Source organism: Pituophis catenifer, unplaced genomic scaffold, assembly GCF_029215685.1.
Source record: "Pituophis catenifer annectens isolate HBS135680 unplaced genomic scaffold, rPitCat1.0.hap2 SCAF_1, whole genome shotgun sequence".
NCBI lineage: Eukaryota > Metazoa > Chordata > Lepidosauria > Squamata > Colubridae > Pituophis > Pituophis catenifer.
The window spans coordinates 22,132,591-22,154,716 of NW_027256881.1; the positions used below are offsets into that span (position 1 = coordinate 22,132,591).

Genomic DNA, 22,126 nt, shown 5'->3' on the forward strand with positions numbered 1-22,126 from the left:
AGCACTTCGCAGCACTTTGGAGCGAAGCTTCAGGTGCCGCCTGCGCGGGCGGACGGGCGAGCGGGCGGTGGGGCACCTCGTGGGGAGATCCCAAGAAGTCACGAGCGGGGTAGGGCCGTGCGGAATGGGAATCGGAGCGAGGGGGCACAGAGACGCTCCCGCAGCCGCCGTTGCTCCGGGCAGCTCAGCCGGGTGCAGGATCCCTCAGTCTCCCGTGGTCTTCGGCGCGTTGCTCTCCTGGAGGGGATCGGGTGACCGTCTGCTGCTCCTTTTCGCGGTGGGCAGCGCAGCGAGCTGGATCGCGCGATCCGTCAACTGTTGGTGACTTTTTAAAACCTCTCCTCCTGTCTCTTTGCAGACCCCGGGGCAGCTCTCCGCTGCAGCCTGACTCGCGAGTCGAACCTCTCTGAGACTGACCATGGACCTTCGGCTGAGGGATCTGCGCCTTCAGGAGGAAAGGGAGTTTCTGGAGAGCGTGGCGCTACCCCAGCCAGGTAAAGCGATCCAGCTCAGAAGAGGGAGGGGGGGGTGGATAAAAGGAACCCCATCCAAAGTCCCCTACCCCGCCGCGATCAGAAAGCAGAGCGCCTGTTCGAAAGAGAGGAATCACCGCCTCAGGCCCTTTGCGAGCTTCTCTCTAGATGTCGGGCTGGCTCGAGGCAGGCTGGTGCCCAGGCAAAACATCCACATTGCTCTTCCCGCGAATGGAAGCGGGTTACAATCGGCCACACTGATGCGCAGCTCCTATTCATTAGAATGAAGCTTGCGCAGGAGATTGTAGTTAGGAGGGGGTGTCAGATATCGCCCCCGGGCCCTACATATGGTCCACTTCCACCTACTACCCTTATCTCCAGGATGATGAGGATGTCCAAATTCCTTCTAGCAAATCTGCCCTGTTTTTCGGACTATGTTCTATGTTGGCAGAGATCTGTTTGTTTGTTCAGTCTTGGACAGGGTGCTACTTGCTCCCACCTTCCACCCCCCCCCCCCAGGCTTTTCAATTCTATTTTACAATCAGTAGTCCTTTCTCCTCCAAGACTGGCTGACTGTTAGGGAACTCTGCAACAGTTCAACAGGTGTCCCTGAAGCTTTTCCTGACTGGTAGTTAGGAGCTTCCTCTTCCATACACTATTGCTGCCAGAGCACATCTTGAGGAGCCCAGCTCCTCACAGCTGCAGAATGGAGGCAGCTGTGTTGACCACAAGCCCTGTGTCAGGCTGGGCATCTTCCTGAAATGAACCTTCTATTGCCATCAGCTGGGGCATCCCATTAGGCAGAGAGGAAAACAATGCATTTCAGCCATTTGCTTAAGTGCTTTCTTCAGAGAAATGACAGTGATCTACCTGCTTTCCTCTTTAATCCTCAGAACGTTTTCATTTGGTTGGTTGGTTGGTTTGAGGGGAAAAAACAACAACTGACTCAAATTTACTACTGTAAGTAGCTGTGTTCACACAGCATGTTTAAGCAGATCAGATAAAGACCAAGCAGACACTTTCACACAATAAGCTACACTTGGTTCCCGCTAACCTTAGATTAGGGCTATTTTTGTGTCGGTGTGGCTAGATGTGAATTAATTTATAGTTCATTATGTTCTGCTAAACGCAGAAAATAGATTAATCTTGTAAGCAAATTAAGTTTATGCAATCACCAACCCCAGGTCTTTTCCTTCCTAGTCCAATATTTTTAGAAAACTTTCTTCAGTTAAGTATCACCCAGATTTGTTAGGATGACAGAGGATTAGGGTGGTTGAGAGAAAAAGGGGAGATGTTTAAAGTTTCCAGATTAAGGTGCTTTTTTTGTTTGTTTGTTTCTCTCTTCAATCACAGTTAATTCAGAGCATGCTCCAGGGCAAATGAATGAGAGTGCTCTGGATCAGTCCCCAATGGAAGAAGCCAGAAGAGGCAGTAGGGGGAAAGTCATTGTCCCTGAGCCCCTTATTACTGATGCTGATTGGCAGATGCCATGTGTCCCCAAATCCCCAAGGTAACACATATTGTCTGCTTAAGTGGAATATCTGTCCTCAGGGTTACAAGCGGGAGGTAGAATTTGGAACCCCAAATTCCCTGCTTGTGATATGGGGATGTCATGTGACAGGTTGGGATGGGGTGTGGGAAAGAATATGCAAGAATAACCATTGGGTCTTTTTCTTCCCTTACCCCAGAGATGCCAGTCTAATTCTGGAAGCAGTTAAACGCAATGAATTCCTGCGGTGTCTGGGTGATGGTCAGAGTCAGACCCTAGTGGAGAGCTTCACTTCAGAGCAGCGCCAGCCTGGTGACATTGTAGTGGCTGAAGGCGATGACGGTCATGCTATGTACATCGTGGCTGGTGAGGGAGCTATGTAGCGGGGGGGGGGGGCAAGAAGGGGTATTAACCAGTTCCATCACTTATCCCCACCTGGGTGATCCATGGGGGGTAGCCCTTCTCTCTGCCTTCCCTTACCATGGCATTGTTCGCAGCACTGTTAGCTTCATTCCAAATAAGTTCAGCTGATATTCAATTAAAAAAGGAGGTACTTTTTTCTATTCATTATTCACTCATTTTGCTTTGCCTTCAGTTAACTGATTACTGCCTCTATGAGAAATGCAAAACCAAAAAAAGAGAAGACCATTTAATTGCATTTTCCCAGGAGGGGAAGAAATTCTCCAACAATTTCTCCACATGAGACTCAGGGCTTCTTTTTCTTTGTTTGCCCTAAAATTACTTTTTGTTAGTTTTTGTTACCAAATTGTAAGTGTAGGCTGATCTTCATTCTATATCTTTCAGAAAGGAATGATGCTCTCGGAGGGCATTTTGTTTGTGTTTTGTGTGTGGGCAGGAGTAGAATAGACAATGATAATTGCCATCCCCCCCATTGATAGGGTTCCTGGAGAAAATTCTATAGTGACCTTTTTCAAAAGGATGCATGTAAAAAGAAAATGTCAAAATGTGAGTCTTTTCTCTGACAAATGTCTTCTGAGAAATTTAGCTCTGCTTTTGTATTTGACAAGGAGTCTGTCCAGCTTTCTGTTGTCAAAGGCTCAGGGTATTTGGAATTTACAGAATTTACCAAACCAGGCAGGGCCATAGTCCAGCCGAAAAAGATGGAAGTCACCCCTGCACCCCCTTTTTCCAATATAGTATATGATGATTTTTTATGCTCTTTGTGCAGGAAGACTCAGAGGAGAGAAGAGCTTATGCGAGATAATAACAAGTATTCATATCACGGTCAACTGAAATTTGAAAAATAAAATGTACCAGCATATTACGTTATCTCAAAATTTCAGATTGCTAGCACGGTTTATGATATACAAATTCAACCACTTGCGATTTACTAATTAACCTAGTCTTAAGCAAAGACACTTGGAGAAGATGAGAATATCTCTGAGCCAGTATGGAGTACTTATTCTTAACTACTCAGGGGTGACAGTCTGCTCTTGATAAGTATTTTTCAGTACCATGGGATGTGAACTGCTTCTCGTGCTCCCTTTTGCTAAAAAGGGAGCTTCTCCCAAGTAGTTCCTGCTCCCTGGCTGTTCAGTGTGAAAGCAGTTGACCACTTGGTTGCCAAGGAGCTACAACATCATTTGTATTGAAGCTGTTTTCCTAATGCAATGGGGTTACATTTCCCTTGAAGTTTGGCAGGGAGGTTGAGCCCCCAGAGAAAATCAGACAAACACAAACCACTGTTCAAAGAATATTGATAAGGGGGAGAGAGAGGTGCAACTCCAGCAACAGACAGCATCTTCTTGCTTTCAGCACCGGAGTGAAAGTTGAGTTGAGACCTGATGGGTGGGGAGAGGAAAAGAGAATGGAGTAGAAAGGCTAAGCATGAAATGAAGCTGCTACCAGATGCCTTCTGCTTTTTTTTTTGCTACCATAGACTAACAAAGCTCTCCTTCTCAGTGATGTGAAATAAGGACTTTCCTATTTTTTCTGTTACAAAGCATTTGTGAACGAGTGCATGAGTTCTTTTTTTATGCAGCCTAGATCTCCTTTTGAATTCATGAGATATTGGAGTATAACAGAATAACAGAGTTGGAAGGGGCCTTGTAGGTCATCTGGTCCAACCCCCCACCCAAACAGGAGACTCTACTATACCACTTCTGACAAATGGCAGTCCAGTCTCTTCTTGAAAGCTTCCAGTGATGAAGCTCCCACAACTTCTGAAGGCAAGCTGTTCCATTGGTTGATTGTTCTCAGAAAAATTCTCAGTTCTAGATTGAATCTCTCCTTGATCAGTTTCCATTCATTATTCCTTGTCTGGCCTTCGGGTGCTTTGGAAAATAGCTTGGCCTCCTCAAATATTGGAAGACTGCTATCATGTCTCCCCTGATCCTTCTCTTCAGTAGACTAGCCATGCCCATGCCCTGTAACCATTCTTCATATGTTTTAGCCTCCAGTCCCCTAATCATCCTGGTTGCTCTTCTCTGCACTCTAGAATCTCAACATCTTTTTTCATAGTGTGGTGACCAAAACTGGATGCAGTATTTAGGAGTGGTCTTACTAAGGCTTTATAGAGTGGTATTAGTACCTCACTTGATCTTGATTGTATCCCTCTGTTAATGCAATTTAGGATTCCATTGGCTTTTTTGGTTGCCACTGCACACTGTTAGCTCATATTTAATTGGTTGTCTTTAAACATCTTAAACATACCTGTTGAAACCAGTTCCAACCTTTGTTAGCAGATCTCTGGCATTGTTTCTTCATGTTGCATAGAAGGCATGATTGATAACCAATTAGGTAGACAGTAATTCTGAAGATCAGGCATCGTCCTGGAGCAAGATAATGCTTTGAAGCAGAAAAAATGTTACTTTGTCCTAATCCAGAATTTAAGAAACTAGCAGTTGGTTTTCACTTGTTTCCCTTTGTATGGAACATTCAGCTGAAATAGGAAGTTGTGGAAACCTAATCTAGTTCACATGTTATGGGAACTAGATCATCATTATTAAGCAATCACATAGTTTATTTGTTTGGGCATACTATGGTATGGAAACACAGCAATTGTAGACCAAGACCTTGATCCCCCCTTGTACCACGGGAGAAGTGAAACTGTAATCAAGCTTTTATTAGCTTGGCTTATTACTCACTGGGGAACCTTAGAAGTGCTGGCCACATTCCAGGAATCCTTCCACTCACATGAGTGAGCTTTAGGAAATGAAGGCCATTGCCATAGAGCGTGAGGCTGATAACACTGCCTTGACTCCCAGACACCATTAACAAAATTGGATAAATTATAACAGTGCAGGCCAGGTTGGAAACAGATGCTCTGTGTATGCTGTAGATACACAATGCAATAACTCTGCCTACTAACTCTCAAGGAGCCTGTACTTTTCTATCAGCCCATTCTTGGAGTCTGCAGAAAAGATACAGGAATCTTCCTGATATTTAAATTGGTCAGCCTCCCTCATGCTTCAGAACTTGGTTCACCTTCCAGCAAATTGTTTATCTCATTATTTAGGCATGGGCCCAGGGTATCTGAGGAGCCACCCTCACCCCAATGGGATTGGCCTGTCCCACTCGCTCCAGTGGAAGAAACCTACTTTGGATCACATCTGCCAAAGGGTGGGGGAGGCTTTTCCAGGAGACGAGCCTTTTCTGCTGTGTCCCCTGCCCTTCAAACCTGGCTCTGCCAGCTGGCCTGGAGCCTCAGAAGGATGCTCTTTGCTGGAGGTGACTGACAGGGTAGAAAGAAGATCCCCAACCCTATGTCGCCTATCCTCTTGAGTTTTAGTCTTTATTTAATCTTTGTTAATTTTAATCATTTTATTTTATCTTTTTTACCTTTTTCACATCCAAAAGGCTCCCAGAGTCACTGCCACAGTGAGATGGGTGGCATATCTGCCGCCGATAGCCTCCCACCGACCAGTACACTCCCACAGAGAGGGACTCCTCAGGGTGCCATCAGCCAGGCAATGTCGGCTGGCGACCCCCAGGGGGAGGGCCTTCTCTGTGGCAGCTCCTGCCCTCTGGAACAATTTGCTCCTGGAGATACGAAGGATATTGGCTCTCCGGGTCTTTCGCCGTTCCCTAAAAACTTTTCCATCAAGCAGGGCTGGCGTGAACCCCCCCTTTTTTTAGCTTTTTAAATTGTCAGTGGGTTTTAGTTTGAATGTTTTAAATTTTGGGCATGTAATTCTTTTAAAAATTTTAAATTTTGTATTGATATGTGTTTTAGTTCTGGCTGTGCACCGCCTGGGTCCACTAGGAGAAGGGCGGTATACAAATTGAATAAAATAAAATAATAAAATAAAATAAAATAAAATAAAATAAAATAAAATAAAATAAAATAAAATAATAAAATAAAATAAAATAAAATAAAATAAAATAAAAAAATAAAAAAATAATAAAATAAAATAAAATAAAATAAAATAATAAATAAATAAATATAAATTTCACAAATAAACAAATAGTCTGTAAATATAATTTCTGTGGCTAATGATAGTGATGAAACCACATAGACTTCTGAACTTACTCGTACGACTTTGCCCCACTGCTGTGTGTGGGCATGGGAAGAATTAGTGTTAATAGCAAATTACACGAAGGTAGCATTTTACTAGCATGGCTAATAGCCATGGAGAGATCTCTTCCTCCTCCATGAAACAGTTCAGCCTGTGTTTATCTTGGGTCAGGGAGTTAATTCCACAAGTGATGAAGCTGCAGGTGGCAATGACACATCTTCATAGCCCTTATTCTCCTGTTGCAGAGGGGGAGCTTGGTGTGACGCAGAAGGGGCGCCATCTCCGCAGGCTGCTCCCAGGGGATGTGTTTGGAGAGCTGGCTGTGCTATACAACTGCCAGCGCACAGCAACTGTCACGGGTAAGGAAGGAATTGTGATGTGTGTCTGCTTGTCAAAATTCTCTGCCGCTAATGTCAACTCCGAGTTTGATCAGCTATGCCTCTCTTCATCAAAAGAGTCCCAACAACCCGTGCCCACCAATTGCTACATTTCCTGACACCTTTGTGTCTTCCTTAGGGTCAACGTGTAATTCTGTTCGGATTGGGTTAGCTCAGAAGGTGAAAATGGAGGGGGATAGGAAGAAATGGAAGAGAAGAAACGATAGCTAGAGGTTGATGCATTCTTAAAGAAAACAAATATGGCAAAACAACGAAGACCTGTTATCCCCATAAAATTGAACCAACACAATGGGGGCAGAAGCTTTCACACACATGGAATTCATTTGTCTTCACATTGCTCAATCTCATTTGGCTTTGCCATAAAAGGCTATCACAATTATGCCTCCGGAATGTTATGCAATAATTTGATAGTAGTTATTCATAAGATGTAACGGCTGGGGAATATTTTCACCCATCTAAAATAATTAGCCTGAGAACTGAGAGAGGAAGCTTTTATATTTTACATAAAGTATTTTTTATTTAGCCTGACATGTCTTAAGATTGCACTCATCGGCCCCCTCCCTCCCCATTAATGATGAGCGTGCCAAGAAGGGTAGCTTCCTATGGCAAGTGTTCTGTCCACCAGGGGCATCAAGAAGATTCTGACTTCTTGGACAGGGGAGATGGGGCAATTCTAGTGTCGAAATATCCCTTTTCCCACGATGCCCACCAACAGCACTCAGGCCTTGGTGTGTCCTGCCTTTGCAAGTCATGCTGGGCTGGGGCATTCTTGATTCTGTTGCTATGGCAATTGTACAATTGCATCCTTTCCCTCTACTTCTGGAACAGAAGCAGAATCTGCTTTCCTCTGTTTTCTTCGTTTGCGAATGGCTAGTTGCTGATAATGTATCTCAATGCGTTCGCCCTATTGGGATTTGTGTATGCCTTTGAATTTTAGCTCTCTTATTTGAACCACCATTGCATTAACTTCAATACCTTATTTAAACGAGCACCGGGGGGAAAAAAATGGAAATATTACAGGATTTTGAAGGCTATGTGCGTCAATTGCAATGTAGAAGAGTGTTTCAGAAAGTTGATGGTGAAAGCTGCCCACGCCGCTTTTTGAAAATTGCAGTTTCCTTATGAAATACCCTTTCTAAAATGTGGCAGTTCTCTGCGAGAGGTGAAAGAACGGTGTATTTTTAAATCAACTTTTTTTAGCATTATATAGGAAGGAATGCTATCGGGGGCCACGCCAACGGTTTGCTCACTAGTGTTGCGGATGACAGTAAACAAACCCAGAAATAAAAACATTTGTTGTTACTACCAAATGTTAAAAAGATTTATGCTGGAAAAGAACTAAAGCTAAACTATAGTGAAACGCTCTTTCTTGGTTAACTGTAACTTCTGTCTTCTCAGCACTCACTGTGGTGCAGTTGTGGGCCATTGATCGACTGATATATCGCAGCATCATCACAGAAAATGCCAAGCGGAAACGTGCTCTGGCCCTCGCAGGTTTGCGAGGGTAAGTAGCCAGGGGACAAAAGGAGGGGAGGATCAAGAAATGTTTGGAGAATGGAAGGAAAAAGAATAATGAAAGTAACTTTGGTTCACCAGAGGTCTGGTGCGGTATAAATAAGTAACTAAATGTAGGCAGGACAGGTGTATTGGTTCTGCGATGAATGAATTCCCCTCTTGGTTTCTTTTATGATTCCAAGAATATTGGCTGGGTTTTGGGAAAAATAAGTGGTGGAAAAAACAATAACCAACATTGCCTCTAAAGCAAGATCTCAGTGGCAGAGCCAGTTGGGGTTTGAGGCAGGGGTGAAATTCAAATTTTTTCCCTACCAGTTCTGTGGGCGTGGCTTGGTGGGCATGGCAGGGGGAGGATATTGCAAAATCTCCATTCCCACCCCACTCTGGGGCCAGCCACAGGTGGTATGTGCCGATTCTCTGAACTATTCAAAATTTCCGCTACCGGTTCTCCAGAACCTGTTAGAACCTGCTGGATTTCACCCCTGGTTTGAGGATCTGTGGAATTGAATTTTGGATTAAAAAAAAGGAAAGGAGGGTGCCAGGAGTGCATTCTCCAATACTGCTGGATTACCATATCTGGAATGAAGGTATGGGGGAAGAGCAGATGCCAGAAAACATTCCAAATTATTATGAGCAATTGGGAGAGAGTTCTGCAGCTCCTGTGTCATAGATTTTCAAAGCATTCCTTGTTTGCGCTCCCTCTCCCTCTCCCTCTCTTTCTATTGCCATCCCAGGGTGAAACCACTCCAAGGCCTGTCCGATGCCGATCTTTCACAGCTGCTGGACTCTGCAGAAGAGGTACCGTAATTGCAACCATAATAAAGACTCTCTCTGACTCAGGGTTGGCTAGGATTGTGCAGTAAAGGGGGGGGGGGTAGCACTGAGATGGCCCCCAGCACTTTTCAGGAGACTGAACATTAATCTGTACATTCTTGCAGCGCACCTTCATGCCCAACGAATTTATCATCCAGGAAGGAGATGAGGGGAGAGCCTTTTTCTTCATTCTCACCGGAGAGGTGAGTCTCGGAATAGTAAAGTTAACAATGAAGAGATTTTGAGAAAGTGAAAGTGATTTTCTCATGTTTACCATTCTCCTTACAATTAGCTTTCCACGTGTGTTGGGGGAAGGCACAAAGCTCCAAGTCAGGGCGTGTGCCTGGCAAACAAGCTTAAAGCAAAGCCCCCTCTTTTTAATAGCATTCTTACCTGGAGCTGTGCTCAGTGGTGGGATTAATTTTTTTTTCTACCAGTTCTGTGGGCGTGGCTTGGTTGGCATGGCATGGCTTGGTGGGTGTGGCTTGGTGGGCGTGGCAGGAGAAGGATACTGTAAAATCTCCATTCCCTCCCCACTCCAGGGGAAGGTTACTGCAAAATCCCCATTTCCTCCCAATCAGCTGGGACTCAGGAGGCAGAGAATAGATGGTGGTGGAGCCAGTCAGAGATGGTATTTATCGGTTCTCCAGAACAGGTCAGAACCTGCTGAATACCCCCTCTGGCTGTGCTTGACTGGATGTAGAATTTATCTGATATTTTGAGGACTTTTTGCTAGAGAACCTCTGCTTTCCTGCTCCTTTAATTATTTTTGGGAGATCCTTCCACAATCACAAGCAAATTGCTGATTTCTCCTGCCTACATCCTTGACTCCTGGAGTGCCCAGTATGCTTCTCAGAATCGGAAAGAACATTACAAAACATAGTAATGTAGCTATGGCCAAAGTTGAGTTCAACTCTTAAGAATTTCATGGATCCAAGTGTTCTTAACAACAGCATGAAAATGGTTTGCCAAACTAGGCTAAAATGGGGTTTGGTGGTTTGTGGCTCAGCATAGAAACTTTTTTTTTTTTTAATTTGATTTATATGCCGCCCTTCTCCGAAGACTCAGGGTGGCTTACAATGCGCTAAGCAATAGCCTTCATCCTTTTGTATATTTGTACAAAGTCAGCTTATTGCCCCCACAACTGGGTCCTCAATTTACCTACCTTAGAAAGGATGGAAGGCTGAATCAAGCTTGAACCTTGGCAAGATTCGAACCCTGCAGTAATTGCAGGCAGCTGGTCTTAATAACCAGCTTAATAACAGGGTGCCTTAAACCCCTGTACTACCAAGGCTTATTCACTATTTTAGTGTGTTATACAAACCAAGCTATTATGTTACTTCATTTCCTTGGGCATAGCATGTTGTGTGAATACAACAGTTGCATTTTCTCAACCAAAATTTACAATTTAGTTTGCTTTGTGAATCTAGCCATTCTGAGCTTTTTTATACCTTTCTCATCTGCCGCACCTGGTACAAAAATAGCTTTCCCTGTCTTGCTACTCCCCACGTGCCAAACTGGGGACCAGTCCCCTCCTTCCCTTCTGCTATGCTGCCTGTCCTCATTTCTTTCCTGGCCTCTGCAGGTTGACGTGACCAGGAATGTGGATGGACAGGAGGAGCACATCCGAGTGTTAAAAGCTGGAGACCACTTTGGGGAGCTTTCCCTTATCCGGTAAGTGTGGGACACTGACAGGCTTTGTGCACTGGTTGATACAGATGCCCACTGGAGGTGACAAATATCATAGTATCAAATGTGCATATTGATGTAACAATTTGATAGACAGAGTCCATAGCACAGAGAAGTTGACTGAGCCAGGAGGCCCCCATGGAAGATCCACATGGGTCAAGAGTTTTGGACATGTATCCAGGGATGGGCTGCTGGGAGTTCGCAGGGGTTCAGGAGAACCTCTAGCTAAGATTCTGTGCAGTTCAGAGAACCCCAAATCCCACTCCTGGCTGGCCCCGCCCACCCCGCCTCTCCCAGGAGTCCCCATGCAGCCTATTTTGGATGCAGGTAAGTACAGGGTGTGCACTGAGGCTCAGGGAGGGTGAAAAACAGGCCTACCGGAAGCTCGGGAGGGCCTCCGGATCCTGAGGAGGCTGTTTTTGCCCTCCCGGAGGCTCGAAGAAAGCCTCCAGAGCCTGGGGAGGGCAAAAACGCCCCCCTGCCGTGGTGCAGAAAGCTGACTAGACCACGCCCACCCTGGCCACACCCACCCAGCAACCGGGCAGAGAACCCCTTGCTAAAATTTTTGAAGCCCACCCCTGCATGTATCCCACTGAACGCCTCCCTTGCAGGAATTTTCTCTTGCTCCAGATCAATCTTCTCAGGGAGGATCCTTTTGCCGGTGTGTTTTTGGATGAGAAGTTACAAGCACATAGCACTAGCACTAACACTTAGACATATATACCACTCCACACTGCTTTGCAGTAGTCTCTGAGTAGTTTACAAATGTCAGCATATTGCCCCCAACAATCTGGGTCCTCATTTTATTGACCTCAGAAGGATGGAAGGTTGAGTCAACCGTCAGCTGGTCAGGATCAAACTCTCGTCAGTGGGAATGCAGAATTAGCCTGCAATACTGTACCCTAGCCACTGTGCCATCACAGCTCCTATATGTCCTTGTATATCCTTGTAGAAGTTAGAGTGCAGTACTGCAGACTATGTCTGCTAATCACCAGCTGCCAGCAGTTTGGCAGATCGAATCTCACCAGGCTCAAGGTTGACTCAGCCTTCCATCCTTCTGAGGTGGGTAATCCCCCAGATTGTTGGGGGAAATACACTGACTCCATAAACTGCTTAGAGAGGGCTGTAAAGCACTATGAAGCGGTATATAAGTCTAAGTGCTATTGCTATTGCTATTTTATATCAATACATCCCACACTGTTATTAGCTGTGGGCTGTAGTCTTATTAATCAGAGATCACAAGAGAGTAAAGTATGAATTTTCTTCCATTTTTTCACTTTTCCATTTTTTCACTTTTCCACACTTGCAGCAACATTCGCCGGACAGCCAGCTGCCGAGCACAGGTTGAAGTAACCTGCATTGCAGTAGCTAAAGAGTAAGTAATGTTGACTTCTTGCACATATGGAGCCTGAATGTGCAAAGATGTATCACGGAGCCTCTTCTCAGAACTGGCCGTAAAAGTTCTTATGATTTCTCCCTAGGGTCAGAAATACAAACTCCCTGAAGTAATATTGTAGAGGCTGCTTCTAACCTAGCCTGCCTCATTTTCCATTCTGTAGAAAACATTCACTGATGATGGGCTGGTAGGAAAGGGAAGGGAACGGTGACAGATATGTTAGCTCCAGAGAAGCAAAGGCACTCAACAACTGTCCAACATGTCACAAATCAAAGAATACACAGAAACTGAGCAGTAGAAAATGTACAGGGTGCTTGTGGGAAACACTTGAGTGTGATATTGTTGCAGCCACAGTGATGGACTAAGAACATTTCACTGGTGTCTGGAAGATTATCTTCAGTCGGCATATAGAAGCAGAGGGTACAAAATTAGTAGCTGTGAATCACAAGAGGGTTGAACATTTTTAGATCAGCTTTCAGTACAAATACAAGAGTCAACAGTTTGGTGGAAAGCTGAAGAGTCACATCAAAGGGGCTTTTCTTCCTTGGTTTGAGGTAGACAATTGGAGGGTCTTCTTTGCTTTAAAACTGTTCTAAGCTTGGGCTTCCTTCCTCAAATGCTGAGAAATTATGCCACCAGTTTTCAGCAGTGATCAAGGGATACTATGGGGACTCTACAAAAGAGCTTGGAGGAAGCCCATGTGATTTTGAGGATGTAGTTATCCACCCAGAATATAAATTAGGGATAATCTATGGCTCTTTGCTACCTTAACTTGCACAGCTTTACATCAACGACTAAAATTTTTAATAACTGTATAATAAAGGGTCAGCCCTCTGCTTCGAAGATTATTGTTTGAAATATAATGGATGGATTCTCACAACATTCCAGGTTGAAATGACTTGGAGTAATTGGTGGCTCAGACTATTATAGGAATCCAGATTTTAAAATGAAGTAGGGGTGTCAACAATCACTTTCACTACTTGCCTCTCAAGAAGGGTAGAATTGGCTGTTGTATTATATTAGTGCTTATGCTCCACTTTTGAAACCAATATTCAAATAGCTTGCACTATAATGATGATGATGATGATGATGATGATGATGATGATGATGATGATGATGATGTGTATGGCAAACTTGTTTCTAATGGAAAAAGGGAAAATATGTCTTTCCCCCCCTTTTAGTACATTGTATGGTTATATACTGTTTCCATTCATTGATGTTTGCATAATATGTTAAAGATTATTGACATTCTATTATTTAAATAGCTTAGAATATTGAGGATAGAAAAGAGAGAAAAACAGTGTATCAATGTTAATTACAGTTTAGACTGGCAATTTTAGAAGCATAAAATTATTTAGCTTTTTCATCCAGAATTCAATGTAACAGAACCACTACACAACTCACATCAAAATAATTGTTATACTAGAGGTTTTAATAGCTGATTACTTATTAAAGTTTCCCTTATATTGTTACTTTGTGTGTGTGTGTATGTGTGTGTGTGTAATACCTATTAATAAACGGAAAAAGTAGAGCAAATTTAACAATTTGCTAATTGTATGAGTTGATGCCCAGGCATTTTAGGGTGGCTGAGATTGAGAAACAAATTTAATTATATGAGCGAGGGAGAGAAGGTGAGGGAGGGAGGGAGGAAAAGGAAAGTAATAAAAGAGAACTATTGGGTTTCTGACTCCCCCTTTTAATACATCTAACTGATTTGCAATATTTGTAGACATTTAGGCCCCCTTAGAAACCAGACTAAAAATGATTATATTTGCCATGCTGCATGATGTGTTTCAAATTGCCAAATCTGGAACCAGTTATCAAGGGAGATGCTGAGCTTTGCTTTTCTTGATATATCTAAACAGAGGCTGAACCGATTATTTCTTGCAGATGCTTTAATCTGAATTCTTGCACTGAGGAGATAGTTGATCTATGTGGCAACTCCTCTTACAGTGGGGGAGGGGGATATAGGTAATCCTTGACTTACAACCATTTGTTTACAATGGCACTGAAAAAAATTGACCACCGGTCCTTGCACTTATGGCCGTCCCAGCATCCCCACGATCACATGATCATAATTTAGTTGCTTGGCAACCAGCAAGTATTTATGATGGTTGCAGCTTCCTGGGTCCTATGGCTGCCATTTGCAACCTTCCCAGCTGGCTTCTGATAAGCAAAGTCAATGGGGGAAGGGAATATGTGAAACCGCATGACTCACTTAACAACTGTGGCTAGAAAAGTCGTTAACATAGTGCACAATTCACTTAACAATCACCTTACTTGGCAACCGAAATTCTGCTCCCAGTTGGGATCATAAGGGCTATGGGGGCCCGTGAATAGTTCCAAACTGAATTTTCATGACTCTCTTCTGTTTTCTGAATCCACCCCCTGCCCTTTTCCAGGGATTTCCAGGAGCTGAGTCCAATGTGTGCTCGTGAGCCGTAAGTATTTCCTTGCTTCTGGGGTGGGTTGAATGGGGCTCTGCGTTGTGATCACTGAGGCAGTTCAACAAAAGATCCAGTCACAAGTATGAGCTTCCAATTGTTTTTGGAAGGCAGAAATGGGCAACAGTGTCCTCTTCTCATCCCATATCCACTGCATGTGATTCCCATCCATGTACTCTTATTCCATTTTTCCTGTTCGTGCAGTCACAGGATTTGTTATTTGATTTGCCTGCTGTGCTTTACTTTTGTCTAGACCCGTGATGGCAAACCTATGGCACGCGTGCCACAGATGGCACGCAGAGCCATATCAGTGGGCACATGAGCTCAGCTCCGGCACACTGATTTTCAGGTCTTCTGGGCCCACCAGTCAGCAAGCAGGCCATTTCCAGCCTCCGGAGGGCCTCCGGGGGGGGAGGGAATGCCGTTTTTGCCCTCCCCAGGCTCCTAGAAAGTTTCTAGAGCCTGGGGAGAGTGAAAAACGGGTCTACCGGGCCCACTGTGCCATCACATGCCAAAAGCGGGCGGAGTTTGGGGGGGTCGTGCACACATGCGTGGGGGGGCGAGGCACATAGAATTATGGATGTCGGCACACGTGGGCATGTGCCCCCCCATGCTCCCCCTGCTTTTGGCACGCGATGGCAAAATGGTTAGCCATCACTGGTCTAGACACAGTATTTCTCAACTTTGTTGACTTTAGGATGTGTGGACTTCAACTCCCAGAATTCCCCCCACTAGTATGCTGGATGAGGAATTCTAGGAGTTGATGCCCATGCATTTTAAAGTGGCTGAGGTTGAAAAACATTGCTATAGGCAACTCTGGCACTTTGATTTAGTACTGCGTGCAGTGGCAGAAATGTCCTTTCAGCTGGCTTATAGGGTTGCTGCCTTGCAACTCTCTGATCTCTGTTGCCAGTGGTCTCCCAGCAGCATTTCCCTGACATGCAAAGCCTCGCTGGTTCAGAACCTGGCACAAACACATTTTTGAAATTAATATTGTTTCCCTGGAGCTACTCACTTTTCCACCAGGCTGTTTTTTAAAAAGTTCACTGGTGCACCATTGAAGCATTCTCTTTCTTTCTTTCTTTCTTTCTTTCTTTCTTTCTTTCTTTCTTTCTTTCTTTCTTTCTTTCTTTCTTTCTTCCTTCCTTCCTTCCTTCCTTCCTTCCTTCCTTCCTTCCTTCCTTCCTTCCCTTCCCTTCCCTTCCCTTCCCTTCCCTTCCCTTCCCTTCCCTTCCCTTCCCTTCCTTCTTTTTAATCCTGTTCCAAATAGCCCATGTGAATAAGAACTGCAAAGTCCTTATTTTGGAGCTGAAATAAAACCTTACTTTCTGTAGTATCAGGAAGAACATGAAACAATATCTTCTTTCTCAGCAAAGCATGCACCTTGAGGGGTCTTTGATGCTCTCTGAGCTCGGACATTTCATTGTTCAAACTAGGTAACATTTATTTATTTATTTATTTATTTATTTATTTATTTATTTATTTATTTATTTATTTGTCAAGCATATATTAAATAACAGATAAAAGTATAAACATGATTTGAATACATGAAAAGGATACGAATAAATGGGGACATTAGGACAGGGACAGTAGGCACGCTGGTGCTCTTATGCACGCCCCTTACAGACCTCTTAGGAATGGGGTGAGGTCAAGAGTAGACAGTCTAAGGTTAAAGTTTTGTGGGTTTTGGGAAGAAACAACAGAGTCAGGTAGTGCATTCCAGGCATTGACCACTCTGTTACTGAAGACATATTTTCTGCAATTTACCTTGAGTTTGTATCTATTATTTGCTCGTGTATTGTTGTGGTTGAAGCTGAAGTAGTCATTGACAGGTAGGATGTTATGGCAGATAATTTTGTACAATTTTGTGTACTATGCTTAGGTCAGACCGAAGTCGGCATAGTTCTAAGTTGTCTAAGCCCAAAATTTCAAGTCTGGTGGCATAAGGTATTCTGTTGCAGGTAGAGGAAGGGACATCATCATCATCATCATCAGTGCACTGTTCATGTTACCTAGTTTGGGTAATGAATCATCTGCAAGGAAACAGCTGAGCTCAGAGAGCACCAAGGACCATTCAGATAACAAATTGGGGGGGGGGACCGAAATAATTAAAAAAAAATCCTGCTGGGTTTCAACCAGTGACCTTCTGTATGTCAGGAAAATGTTACATCCACTTCATTTGAGAGGCTCCTGCAACAAGGACGGCACAGACGTTATTGAGCCAAATGGAAAATGGGAAAAAAAAAAGGATTTTTTTTCATTTTAAAGCTGCCTAGATTCATTTATATTTGAATGCCTTAATTTCTTATATCTAACTTTAATTTAATTTTACAGAAAAGCATTTTTATATGTGCATATAAAAGTAGGTATATCTGTTTAGTAAGACCTGCTCAGAGAAATATGATTGGTAATTGCTTTCCTGGCATGGAAATATGAGAGGACACAACATTAAGGGAGAAAGATGGGTGGTTTTTAAAGATGAGAAATAAAATGAATAAATAAATATTGTCTGTTATCATGAAAGACAGCAGTGCAGAACGAACACCCATCAAGTTGCTGCCGAAGCATCACAATCCAGAAAGAATTTTCTTAAATCAGTTTAGAGTCCAACTAGCATCAGCATGGGATAGGAACAGCTTAAGGGTACAGTACTGGTATGCCCAGAATCACCAGGTAAATATAATTATTGCCGCCTTATTTCCCATGCAAAATCATCCAAACCTGGGCCCCAAGACTTATGTGCGGAAGAGCCACATAAAATTGGATTTTATATGCTCTTGAGGATGGTTGTAAAGATGAAACTGTTTTTTTTTAAAAAAAAAATATGGTCTTATATAATGATTCTGAAGGTGGGACTTACTGGAGTTCCAGTTTTTGATTTGCACTGTAATTTGAAACAGCATAATTAGTAAACCAAATTAAATCTTAAAATGTGTAATACTCTGCACATAAGAAATAAGTCTGTTTTCACGCAGTGTTTATCCTGTGTGATGCTTTTACCTATGTTGACCACTGGGAGATAGTATATAATCGGTTATGGGCTGCCTTCTATTGGCCAGTATAAATAAAAATCACAAAAATCACATTAGTAGCCTTACTAATCCTAATAGTATATCTCATATATAGACACCTATAAGGGCCTTTAGCTGCTCCAGTGTTGTAATAGTATTTTTTTTCCTTTAAACAAGCAACAAATCACCCCAGAGCAGGGGTGAAATCCAGCAGGTTCTGACAGGTTCTGGAGAAATGGTAGCAGAAATTTTGAGCAGTTCAGAGAACTGGCAAATACCACCTCTGGCTGGCCCCAGAGTGGGGTGGGAATGGAGATTTTGCAATATCCTTCCCACAGGAATGGGGAGTGAATGGGGATTTTGCAGTATCCTTCCCCTGGAGTGGGGTGGGAATGGAGATTTTGCAGTATCTTTCCCTTGCCATGCCCACCAAGCCACACCACACCCACCAAGCCATGCCCACAGAACCGGTAGTAAAAAAAATTGGATTTCACCTCTGTCCCAGAGTTATTATGGGTTCCTTTCGACATCTTTACTGTCTATTTGGTTAATGTTGCAGGCAAGCAACCTATAAGGAATGAGATAAACTTTTAATCTATTGGCCAGTTTAGGCTGAGGTGGGCATGCTTTTTCCCATCTGGCCCCTGGACATTGTCTTTTGGAGTAGTTCTGACCAGCAGTGGTAGAGTTGTGCAGAGAAGTGTGTGCCAGAGAGCTCTCTTCTAGCTGCTTTGTGTCCTGGCTAATCCATGTCTCTAAACCAGGGAACAGCTCAGGGGCCTGGCAGGTAAAGTGCTGAAGGCATCATTGATGTCTTCTGTATATAAGGCATCAATGATCAGGTCTGATTTGACACAAGGGTTTAGTAGGGGGTGCAATCAAAGGCACCTGGGGTTAGTGTTATTTGAAAACAACACTGTTTTGGAATAGTGCTTGCCCACCCTTGTCCAAATATTCTCTGAGGCCAGCCGATATTTAGCCTTTCTTTGAATGCCTCTATGCAAAAGAGCACCAAACCAGAACGAGTTGTGACAGAAGACTAAACTACTTATTTAACCATCTGTCAAAATTTTCTTCGTCCCCTATCATTCCGTATTAAGCAGAGTAATTGGGGGATGTTTTTCCACTGGCTGCTAACATATGGAGGGAGGGGAGAGAAACAAAGCTGGAGGAATCCATCAATCACTGTCCTTAGTATGCCCTGTACACTGTAAATGATGACAACACCATTTGCTGGCGTTGTGTCTATGGTAGCATAAGTCTAGCCAATGGGGACAGCAAATCTTATACATGAATTTTATTGTTAGCTCAGTTAGTGATGATAATAACACTTTAAAGTGGAGTCCTAAGTATGAATCTGCATTGATTAATTATCATCCCAGTACTGTAGGTACAAGATACGTTTGATTCCCATAAATATGATTTTTGCTGTTTTGTTGTATTTTTGTAGCTGTCTGCTTATGCAATCCTTGCTTCTTTTATTGTTGTTCTTTTTGTGAACCACATACAGTCATTTCAAAATAGGGCAGTGTACAAATTGAATTTAATAAATAATTGGGAAAATGCCTATGGAAAACAAACACAGGACTGACTATCCTGTTTGATAGCCTACACAAAATTTGACTCATCTGACATTATCTGTCTATCATTTGGGTTGGTTCAAAATATACACTAGCTATGTTCACAAAACATGCCTAACCAGATCAATTAAAGATCAACCAACTGCATTCGTGTAATATATGTTGAGCTTGTTTAATTTTAAACAACCTTAATATATTTGTTTGTTGGATTCATCATTTTGCTGGGAATAGTTTAGCATGTTGCACAGACTCAGCAAGTTTGGTTAATTTATAATTCAGTATATTTTGTAAGTTCAGAAAATGAATGTGGTGAGTGAAAACATAGTATGCAGTTTCCTGTTTTGTTTATGTGTATAATCAGGAGATGATAATTTTTAATTTTTCTCTCCTCCATTCCTACCGAAAGACTCGGTTCTTTAGCTGGGATCTCCTAGGTGATCTTGCCTTCTATTCTATTAATTAAAAATGAAGGATGCTTTGTTTCTGCCTGCAGTGTTGGGCCTGGGAAGATCCTTTTTCTTGCCAACTAAGAGCACAAATTATGTTTATTTCGTCTTATGGAATCCTAAAAGGAAAGGATCTGGTTTTGCCTCCTCCTGTGATTTCTGCAGGTGTACATTTTGTCTTAGGCTTCAGTCTGAGGAATGTGGCTAATTCTTGCTTTGGTAACTCGCTCCCATTCTGAGAAAAACCTCCACACCCATCTGTCCAACGTCCACAATAAAGTATCCTGTTAGTGAATTATTCAGAACTGAAGAAGGATGATATATATAACTATGGGTGGGGGGCTCAGTTCGCCCTGGAAAACTCTGTGTGTGTGTGTGTGAGAGAGAGAGGGGGGGGGGAGAGAGAGGGAGAGGGAGAGGAGGAGAGGGAGAAGGAGAGGGAGGGAGAGGGAGGGAGAGGGAGAGAGAGAGAGAGAGAGAAAGAGAGGGAGGGAAAGGGAGAGAGAGGGAAAGAGGGATAGGGAGAGAGAGAAAGGAGGAGAGGGAGAGGGAAGGAGAGAGAGAGAGGGAGAGAGGGAGGGAAAGAGAGAAAGGGAGAGGGAGAGAGAGAGGAGGAGGAGAGGGAGAGGAAAGGAGGGAGAGAGGGGGAGAAAGAGAGAGGGAGGGAAAGGGAGAGAGAGGGAAAGAGGGAGAGAGAAAGGAGGAGAGGGAGAGGGAAGGAGAGGGAGAGAGAGAGGGAGAGAGAGGGAGGGAAAGAGAAAGAGAGAAAGGGAAAGGGAGAGAGAGGAGGAGGAGAGGGAGAGGAAAGGAGGGAGAGAGAAAGGGGGAGAGAGGAGGAGAGGGAGAGGGAGAGGAGAGGGGGAAAAGAGGGAGAGAGGGAAAGAGGGAGAGAGAGAGGGAGAGGGGGGAAGAGGGAGAGGGAGAGAAAGGGAGAGGGAGAGGGAGAGGGGGGAAGAGGGAGAGGGAGAGAAAGGGAGAGGGAAAGAGGGAGAGGGAGAGAGAGAGGGAGAGGGGGAAGAGGGAGTGGGGGAAAGAGGGAGAGGGAGAGAAAGGGAGAGGGAAAGAGGGAGAGGGAGAGAGAGAGGGAGAGGGGGAAGAGGGAGTGGGGGAAAGAGGGAGAGGGAGAGAAAGGGAGAGGGAGAGAGGAGGAGAGGGAGAGAGAGGGGGGGAGAGAGAGGGAGAGAGAGAGAAGGAGAGGGAGAGAGAAATTTTTTTATGTCATTAATGTGTTCTTTTTCTTCTCCTTTCCCATCCTCCCAGGGAAGTCGCGTTACAAGAGGATGTCCCTCTTTCTGAAACGAGACGGTCAGTGTTAAACCTTCTTTATGAATATACTGGTGTGTCATTGCTGGGTATCCACTTCAGCTGCTGATGCTGATCCTGGGAGCACGTTCATGGCAAAGTGATCAAGTAAGGCTGAGAGCTGTCAGGACAAATAAAACCTTACTTGGTTGGTTTCTGCACTGATGCCAGGCCACGGGTTGCTCTTCCATGGCTTGCTTAGCAGGCATCCTCTTTTCCTGTGGTTATAAAAGTCACAGAAACCAATGGAAGGCAACACCTCAAGCTTTTTTGTTTAAGCTTGTCGACAATATTCTCAGGGGCTACTTTTCCTACTGAAACAACAGTTCTAGGTTTTAAAATTCTAGGTTTGCCCAATTAAAGGACACATTGGGATTTCTCTTGTTGTTTGTAGCCTCCAGGATTTTATCAAAACTGTGCCTTTTTCCTGCCAGTTCCAGTCGGGGGCGGTAAGAAATCGAGAGGTTCCCTAGACAACAGTAGTAACAGCAGTGAAGTTATTCATAAAAACAGACCTCTGCTAACAGTCCATTTGTCTTGTTGAGATCAGCATATCACACAAGCAAGGGAATATTTTTCCCCGGCGCTAATCAAGAAAACATCATGGCCATAATCTGGAACATTTCCACGAAGTATCAACTTTATTTTCTGTACATCTTACAGATTAAATAGCACTCAATAGGAATGATAAAGGAGCAAATTTAGGGACAGAAAATCCTGGAAGCTCAGATGCCTCGCTGCTCTGAAAAATGGTCATCATCAACCTACACAAGTCAAAAGTTGGTAGGCTGCAAGTGGAAAGCAGAGATGCCAATGGCAAACCAAAAAGGATATAAATGCAGCTGTCTCAATTAAAGAAGTCAAGCAATACATGTAGCCAACGGCAAGAACTGTTAGCTCTTTCTATGCAGCCTCAAGACCCTGGAGAAAATGCAGACACTGATCAGTTGTATCGAAGTACAAGCAATGCAGGGACTCTTGATTGAGTGAGGCTTGTTCAACTGAACCAGGATGAATCTGTTTTATGGCGGGGGAATCGTTTTCCTTTCAGGCTGCATTTCAGTAATGTTATCCATGGTAGATGAAACGGTA

The 22,126-nt window shown here is 43.8% G+C and overlaps 1 protein-coding gene across 1 annotated transcript in view; it reads left to right on the forward strand.

Moving 5' to 3' along the window:
- Positions 1 to 418: 418 nt before the first annotated feature.
- The window catches only part of LOC139308450 (cGMP-dependent protein kinase 2-like), a 43,368-nt gene continuing 21,660 nt past the window's right edge, over positions 419 to 22,126 (forward strand). Inside the window, exons 1-11 of the mRNA XM_070931977.1 lie at positions 419 to 494; positions 1,827 to 1,983; positions 2,162 to 2,328; positions 6,686 to 6,799; positions 8,237 to 8,342; positions 9,088 to 9,151; positions 9,292 to 9,369; positions 10,752 to 10,840; positions 12,165 to 12,230; positions 14,654 to 14,692; positions 20,993 to 21,037. Coding sequence (XP_070788078.1) covers positions 419 to 494; positions 1,827 to 1,983; positions 2,162 to 2,328; positions 6,686 to 6,799; positions 8,237 to 8,342; positions 9,088 to 9,151; positions 9,292 to 9,369; positions 10,752 to 10,840; positions 12,165 to 12,230; positions 14,654 to 14,692; positions 20,993 to 21,037 — 1,001 coding nt within the window. The remainder of the gene's footprint in view (positions 495 to 1,826; positions 1,984 to 2,161; positions 2,329 to 6,685; positions 6,800 to 8,236; positions 8,343 to 9,087; positions 9,152 to 9,291; positions 9,370 to 10,751; positions 10,841 to 12,164; positions 12,231 to 14,653; positions 14,693 to 20,992; positions 21,038 to 22,126) is intronic.